The following is a 9196-nucleotide window of genomic DNA, read 5'->3' on the forward strand; positions in this document are numbered from 1 at the left end:
TGTTCCAAATTACAATTCATGAAGTAAATTAAATGGCATTTTTCTAATGAATGATATTTTTATTTCAATTAATATGTGAGCAGATAATTAGAAAATATATAGGATTTTCCTAATAATTATGCATAATTGTAAAAAATTTATGTGACGTAGAAAAATTTTTTTTTTTCAAATTCCTCTTTTTTCGAAAGTAAATGGAAAATTATATCATATACATATATGTATACACACACACACATATATATATATATATATTCATACATCTATATAAAATGAAAAATGATTTATTCAAATAAATTATTTTTCTCAAAGTGAAAAATAATTAATTTTTTAAAATTAAAAATATGAAATTAAATAAATAATAATTTATCCATCTGTATGTTTTCTTTCAATTTCATAATAAGTTCTGATCCATTGCATAAATGTTCCAAATAACAATTCATGAAGTAGATTAAATGGCATTTTTCTAATGAATAATATTTTTATTTCAATTAATTTGTGAGCAGATAATTAGAAAATATATAGGATTTTCCTAATAATTATGCATAATTGTAAAAAATTTATGTGACGTAGAAAATTTTTTTTTTTTCAAATTCCTCTTTTTTCGAAAGTAAATGGAAAATTATATCATATACATATATGTATATACACACACACATATATATATATATATATTCATACATCTATATAAAATGAAAAATGATTTATTCAAATAAATTATTTTTCTCAAAGTGAAAAATAATTAATTTTTTAAAATTAAAAATATGAAATTGAATAAATAATAATTTATCCATCTGTATGTTTTCTTTCAATTTCATAATAAGTTCTGATCCATCGCATAAATGTTCCAAATAACAATTCATGAAGTAGATTAAATGGCATTTTTCTAATGAATAATATTTTTATTTCAATTAATTTGTGAGCAGATAATTGAAAAATATAAAGGATTTTTCTAATAATTATATATGATTTTGAACAATTGAAATAAAGTCAAGAAAAATTTTTTCCAAAAAGTTTTCTTTCTTTAATAGAAAATTAAAAATTATATAATATACATATATATATATATATATATATATATATATATATATATATATATATATATATATATATATATATATATATATATATATATATATATATATATATATATATATATATATATATATATATATATATATATTTATGTATACTTATACTATACAATAACATAATAGAATATAAACGAAGCTAAATAAGTTAAATAATTTAATAAAATAAAAAAAGATTCATTTGAATAAATTATTTTTCTTAAATTAAAGAATAATCAATTTCTAAAAATAAAAATATGAAATTGAATAAATAATAATTCATCTATCTGTACGTTTTCTTTAAATTTCATAATGAGTTCTAATCCGTAGTATAAATGTTCAAAATTAAATTCATAAAGTAAATTGAATGGCATTTTTCTAATGAATAATATTATTATTTTGATTAATATGTGAGCAGATAATTAAGAAATGTAAAGGATTTTTCTAATGATTATAGACAATTTTAAAAAATTTTGATAATGTGAAAAAAAAATTTTGTTCGTCAATTTTCTCTTTTTTTAAAAGTAAATTAAGAATCATGATATATATATATATCTATATTATATATATATATATTATATATATATATACACACACAGACATATATATATATGTCGGAAAATGGCCAGATAACACTCGCGAACTTTGTGTTTTGCGTGTGGGACGCATGATGAACCACCTTTTCATTCTTTTACAAGATAAAAACGGAACTTAACTTATTGAACAAAGCTTTTTAAAAAATTCAACGTTTATAACAAGATCCAAATTGCTCAATGTTTATTCTGTTATTGATCTTTGCCGTAGTTTCTCTGGAGACCGAATAGAAGAAAGCGGTGATAATCCTCCTCGTTATTCATTTCGTTATCCTTGACACGGCTAATCCTGACAATCACACGTCCTCGTGTGCTGTAATACAAAAATTAAAAGATATTTTGACCGTTCGGCCAACCTGATCATATTACTATTCCAAAAATCACGATGTGCTTTAACAAATCCATAAGTTATAACAAATTCCGTACTAAATAACAAGTCCGGTGACAAACTGTTGACAACACCCCATTTCATAGAAATCATCTTCTTTCCACAAGAGCAAGAACTACAATCTTCTCAAAAGACTTGCATTCCTTTCATGAGACTTATATTTTTATCCAAACATGTAATTTCCACACACATTGCCAATTATCAATTGGGCTTCACATATGTGACCGTATGACAACGTCAAGCCGTCCATACATCAACATTTCCACACACAGTCGCCTCATGCGACAGCACCACACCATTAGCCGTTACATTGCGCCATCTCCGCTTACCGAAATGAGTAAGGTTTTTTTTTTTTGACTTGCAACTAATAAGCGTAATGAATGTGTGCACTAGGATCAAGCTCAAACCAAAGGGAATGACAATCATTTCCTACTCCAATATTCTGATGAATTTCTTATAACAGGTGCGCCAACAAGGATGTCACAGGTTATTAATCCAAAAATAACACATTAAATTTGTAATTTAATACCTTGAATACTCAATGACTCTTCAGAAGATTTATCAAAATCAATATCCAATTCTGAAGGTACAGAACAGTCAGGCATTGCTCGAAGACGGTCATGAGCGTATTTGTACGTTCGATTACAATTTAAAGATTTTAAAATGTACCGATCTCCGTCTAACACTTCAATAACACGAAATGGCCCCTTAAATTTTGAATTCAATTTTGTTTGATTTCTTTCGTGATTTTCAATTAAAACATAATCCCCAACAGAAAATTTTAAAAATTTTGCCTTTCGGGCATCAAATCGCGATTTTTCAATTTGCGAGTTAATCTCAATCATATTGGCTGCTCGCTCTCTGATTTCCGATAAGTCAATTTCTTTTTCACAATTAGTAATCGGTAACAGATTCAACGGTCTAGCTACGCGACCAATCATCAATTCCAGCGGAGTAGCTTCAGTCACACTACTGACGGAACAATTCAGTGCCAGTTGAATATCTCCAAGAGAATCCTGCCAAGATCTATTATTATCAACCTGAACAGAAGTGAGCATATTTTTAAGTGTACTCATAACACGTTCGACTTGACCATTGCCTCGACTAGTACCAGTAGCAATCAAATGAAGATTAATGCAATGGGAAGCACAAAAATCACGAAAATTTTTGTTTGCAAAACATCTCCCCTGATCAGCAATCACACGAACCGGTGCTCCAAATAATGTGACGATTGATTTTAAAGCTTTTATAGCACTTACAGCATCAATAGAAAAAGTATGGTAAAGAAAAACAAACTTAGTAAAGGCATCAATAAACACAAAAACATATTCTTTAATATTACTTTTGCCACTAAGCTTTCCAGTAACATCAATATGAAGAGTATGCCAAGGAATACTCTTTGGGATTGGATGTAATTCAGCTTGAATTTTACCAGAAGTAGATTTGGAAATTCGGCAAGTAATGCAATTTTCAACAAATTTTCGGACATATTTGGACATATTAGAAAACCAATAATGTTGGTAAGCCTTCTCTAAAGTTTTATGCCATCCCAAATGAATAATCGATTCATGAACATGATTTATTATAGACCACTGAAAAGCTTTAGGGATTATTGGTAAAATACGAGTGTCATTATTTCGCTGTATTTTTCTGAACAAAATTCCAGATTTAAGTTCGTATGTATTAGAAACATTTGAATCAAGCTCATCGTTTTCTAATTTAGAAATAAGATCACGAATTTCGGCATCCTTCTGCTGCTCCGCTTGTAACCAACCGTGAGAAATTTTTGAAAAATTTATACGTTTTTGCTCAACAGTTTCAACATTCAGTTTGTCATTCTCAGGTAAAGGATTTCGAGAAAAGAAATCTGCATGTGATAGATTTTTTCCTTCTCGATAAACAATATCAAAGTCGAATGACTGTAAAAATGCCCACCATCTATAAACTCTTGGGGATAAGTCAAGTTTAGAGAATTACAATCTGTAACTACTGTAAATTTTCTACCATGTAAATAATGCCGAAAATGCCTAATAGCATTCACAACAGCAAGTGTTTCCAATTCATACGAATGATATCGCGACTCTATTTCTGTAGTTCTTTTGCTAAAATAAGCTACAACATGGGCCTTTCCACCAACTTTTTGGATGAAAATTGCACCGTAACCAACTGAGCTAGCATCTGTATGTAATTTTATAGTAAAATTTGGATCAAAAATCATTAAAAGAGGAGAACTCGTCAGGTGAGAAACAATTTTTGTTCGAATTTCCTCAAATTCAGGTTTCCAATCAATCCTACCCTTTCCATTAGTAGGTTTATACAAAGGACAAACAAGTTTAGAAAACCCTTCTATAAATTGCCGAAAATACGAGGCAAGTCCAATAAATTGTCTAAGTTGAGTAACAGTTTGAGGAGGCGGGAGTGCAGTCAACGCGATAACCTTGCGAGGATTTGGTCGAATTTCTCCTGCCGAAACTTGATAACCAAGAAATTCTATTTTCGTTTTCAAAAATGAACATTTCTTTAGATTGACTGAAAATCCAGCTTTAGTCAAAGCCCCTAAAACAACTTCTAATTTTCGAATACCCTCAATAATTGTTTCTGATGGGATGAGAATATCATCCATATAACAAATAATAGACGTATTCACTTGATCTCCCAAAGCTTTGTTAATTGCTCGCTGAAAAACAGAAGGTGCATTTTTCAAACCAAAAGGCATTGCTAAATATTCGTACTGCCCGTCAGGAGTAACAAAAGCAGTCCGTTCAATAGAATCTGGGTGAATAGGAATTTGGTGAAAACCGCTAGCCATATCAAGAGATGTAAAATAATGAGCACCTCCTAGTCTATCTATCTGATCAGCAATAAGCGGTAACGGATATTTATCAGCCACCGTATTATTGTTAAGCTCCCGATAATCAACACACATTCGATCAGAACCATCTTTTTTTTAACTAAAATAATGGGACTAGCAAAAGGAGAACAACTGGGTCTGATGACATTCTCCTCTTGTAATTCCTTGATTTTATCTCGCACTATTTGACGTTCAACAGTCAAAAGACGATAAGGTCGTCTTTGCACGGTTCGGTTAGGATCTAGCAAACGAATTTCAAGTTGTCCAGTCGTTACTCTAGATTTAGGTGTTCCTATGACGAAAGTTGAACGAAATTTGTTTAAAACATCAACCAAGAGACGTTTGTCAAATTCAGAAACGTCTGTTTTTATTTCGTCAAAATTAAATGAATGATAGTCTACTTCACAAACATTAACCCTCGGAATTCTTTTTAGAACTAAACTGTCAACTGTCATTTCTATTGAGTAACCAAGAGATAATATTTCTCTTCCAACAAGAATTTCAGTACTAAGAAAATCATCATGAATCACATGAAATAAAATTTCCAGGCAATGATCATTTATAGTCACTTGTGCCAAGATTTGAATGACACTTTGAATACTGGAAGGACCGATACCGGAAAGAATGACTACAAAGTTCTGACGTTTTCCTGAAATTTTTTTAGCAATGCTTTCTTTAATCAGAGAGCATTCAACACCGGAATCAAAACAAAATGAAAACTTCTCACCGGAATGTAGTAACTCGCCAAAAGTCGGTTGAATAGAACACGAATTAACACGACACTCCATTTGACCTTGAGCAAGGGTATTTTGTCCAGATCCAGAAGACTTCTTGCAGCTTGTAGAAACATGTCCAACTTCTCCACATTTGAAGCACGTCACAGAAGATTTCACAGCGGTGGAGGGTATTTTCTTTGAAAGATTTCCAAAGTTGTCCGGGATGGTGCTCAATGAACGACTTCGACACTCCGATATTTTGTGTCCAAATTTTCCACAGTGAAAGCATTTTAATGAAGATACATAAGTTCTCAATCGTTTGGAATCGAACGATGAGCCCTCTCTTGCTTGAGAAAAAGGAAAAGCTCTTTTTCGGTAATCAACTGCCATAAGTTCTTGTTGTAACTTCGTTCGAGAACTTATTTCCGTAGTAAGAGCCAAACGTTCTAAACGTGGATCCAACTGAGCCACATGAGAAAGAACAATCCAAACAGCAATTTCTTCGGAATTCATCAGTTGTAGTCGTGGAATAAGAACACTTAAAACTCGACTTGAATATGCAGCGATATTTTCATCTCCATTTGGCTGTCCAGAATATAACGAAAGTAACGTCGCCGCGGGAGTTTCAATAATTTCATATCGCGCGAGAAAAATGTTTTTGAATTGTTCCCAAGTCATTCCGTTGAAGCTGATTTGAGGAAACCAAGATGCAGCTGATCCTTTCATAGCTTCACTCAACGCATTTACTAACTTGCTCCCTTGAAGTTCCTGTTCTTGCATACACAAGCTAGCTGTCGGGCACCAAGCTTGTGCATTGATATTTTGCTCATCCGGATTGAATAGCGGAAAAGTAACTTCATGATGAGAATCAGCAGTTGGACTTTGCATTTTTCGAATTAACTCCGTCATATTTTTATTTTGATTCTCAAACAAAATTTGCCAACGATCTTCCAAAGTATCAGAATTGCGTTGAGGAGTCTCGGACGGTAATTCTGAAATGGATGGTTCCGCGTCCCTTCGGTATCCCACTTCTGATGTCGGAAAATGGCCAGATAACACTCGCGAACTTTGTGTTTTGCGTGTGGGACGCATGATGAATCACCTTTTTATTCTTTTACAAGATAAAAACGTAACTTAACTTATTGAACAAAGCTTTTTAAAAAATTCAACGTTTATAACAAGATCCAAATTGCTCAATGTTTATTCTGTTGTTGATGTTTGCCGTAGTTTCTCTGGAGACCGAATAGAAGAAAGCGGTGATAATCCTCCTCGTTATTCATTTCATTATCCTTGACATAGATATATATATACATATTTATGTATACTCATATTATACATTAATATAATAGAATATAAATGAAGCTAAATAAGTTGAATAATTAATTAATATAAAAAATGATTTATTTGAATAAATTATTTTTCTTGAATTAAAATATAATCAATTTTTGAGAATGAAAATATGAAATTAAATAAATAATAATTTATCTATCTGTACGTTTTCTTTGAATTTCATAATGAGATCTAATCCATTGTATAAATGTTCCAAATTACAATTCATAAAGTAAATCGAATGGCATTTTTCTGATGAATAATAGTTTCATTCTGATTAATATGTGAGCAGATAATTGGAAAATATATAGGATTCTTCTAATAATTATATATAATTTTAAAAAATTTGAATAATATGAATACAATTTTTTTTTTTAAATTTCTCTTCTTTCAAAAGTAAATTAAAAATTATCATATACATATATATATATACACACACACATGTATATATATATATATATATATATTCATATGTACTTGTATCATACATTAATATAACAGAATATAAATGGAGCTCAATAAGTTAAGTAATTGAATAAAACAAAAAATGATTTATTTGAATGAATTATTTTTTTTCAATGACAGAATAATCAATTTTTAAAAATAAAAACATGAAAATCAATAAGTACTAATTTATCTATCCGTACGTTTTCTTTAAATTTCATAACTAGTTCTCATTCATTGTATAAATGTTCCAAATTACAATTCATAAAATATATTAAATGGCGTTTTTCTAATGAATAATATTTTTAATTCAATCATTATGTAAGCAGATAATTCAAAAATACATAGGATTTTTCTAATGATTATATATAATTTCAAAAAATTTAAATCATGGGAAAAAAAGTTTGTTTTCAAAATTTCTCTTTTTTCAAAAGTAGAATAAAAATTATTACACATATATTTATACAAACACACACACATATATATATATATATATATATATATATATTTATAAATATTTATATGATACATCAATATAGTAGAATATAAATAAAGGTAATTACGTTGAATAATTTATTGAAATGAAAAATGAGTTATTTAGATAAATTATTTTTCTTAAATTGAAGAATGATTACTTTTTGAAAATTAAAAACATGAAATTAAATAAATAATAATCCATCTATCTGTATTAGGGTGCTTTTTTTTGGACTATTTTTTTTTTTTTCGGTCCCATCGTGAAATTTTGTTGGAAATACAACAAAAAAAATTCCCTGAAAGAATGAGCCCTTAATATTAATATTAAGTGCTCGCCCAAGGCATGTAAAGATTTCCCGCTTAAAATACACGTAAACTTCAATTTTTTTCTTTAAAACATCTACAGTTCAGAGGCATTCTATGGTGTAGTCTAGGACGTGTGTAGGTTTTCTTCGGAATGAAATGCTCTACAAAAGTGCTCATTGCGGTGAAGTCGTAACTCACACCGGCGAAGTCGTATGGGCCACCCAAACCCAATTTTTTCATGAAATTCTTGTCTTTTTGCCCGTATCTCGTAAATAACAAGAGCTAAAAAAAAAAAAATATCTAGCAAATTTGTAGGAAATTTAATTTCCTACAAAAAAGTTCCAGAAAACCAAATTGCTAACATCGATATTTATTGAGATATTGGGCTTTTAAGGTGAGGAAGTATGGAATTTTCATGAATTATTGAGTCAAATTGTCGAATTATTGATTGTCGAATATTTTTTTGTTTTGTAGCTCTTGTCATTACAATTACAATTCTTGTCATTACAATTAGTAGCTCTTGTTATTTACGAGATACGGGCAAAAAGACAAGAATTTCATGAAAAAATTGGGTTTGGGTGGCCCATACGACTTCGCCGGTGTGAGTTACGACTTCACCGCAATGAGCACTTTTGTAGAGCATTTCATTCCGAAGAAAACCTACTGACGTCCTAGACTACACCATAGAATGCCTCTGAACTGTAGATGTTTTAAAGAAAAAAATTGAAGTTTACGTGTATTTTAAGCGGGAAATCTTTACATGCCTTGGGCGAGCACTTAATATTAATATTAAGGGCTCATTCTTCCGGGGAATTTTTTTTGTTGTATTTCCAACAAAATTTCACGATGGGACCGAAAAAAAAAAATGTAGTCCAAAAAAAAAGCACCCTAATCTGTATGTTTTCTTCAAATTCCATAATTAGTTCCAATTCATTGTATAAATGTTCCAAATTACAATTCATAAAGTAAATTAAATGGCATTTTTCTGATGAATGATATTTTCATTTTAATTAATATGTGAGAAGATA

The 9196-nt window shown here is 29.9% G+C and overlaps 1 protein-coding gene across 1 annotated transcript; it reads right to left on the reverse strand.

Moving 5' to 3' along the window:
• Nucleotides 1–4895: 4895 nt before the first annotated feature.
• Nucleotides 4896–6707, reverse strand: LOC124309914 (uncharacterized). Its single transcript, XM_046773578.1, has one exon. The coding sequence runs from the start codon at nt 6705–6707 to the stop codon at nt 4896–4898; it is 1812 nt and encodes a 603-aa protein (XP_046629534.1).
• Nucleotides 6708–9196: the final 2489 nt, after the last annotated feature.

Source organism: Neodiprion virginianus, unplaced genomic scaffold, assembly GCF_021901495.1.
Source record: "Neodiprion virginianus isolate iyNeoVirg1 unplaced genomic scaffold, iyNeoVirg1.1 ptg000065l, whole genome shotgun sequence".
In the NCBI taxonomy this organism is placed as follows: Eukaryota; Metazoa; Arthropoda; class Insecta; order Hymenoptera; family Diprionidae; genus Neodiprion; species Neodiprion virginianus.

Coding starts and splice junctions, on each gene's coding strand:
- LOC124309914 (XM_046773578.1), bottom strand. CDS start 6,707: ATGCGTCCCACACGCAAAACACAAAGTTCGCGAGTGTTATCTGGCCAT.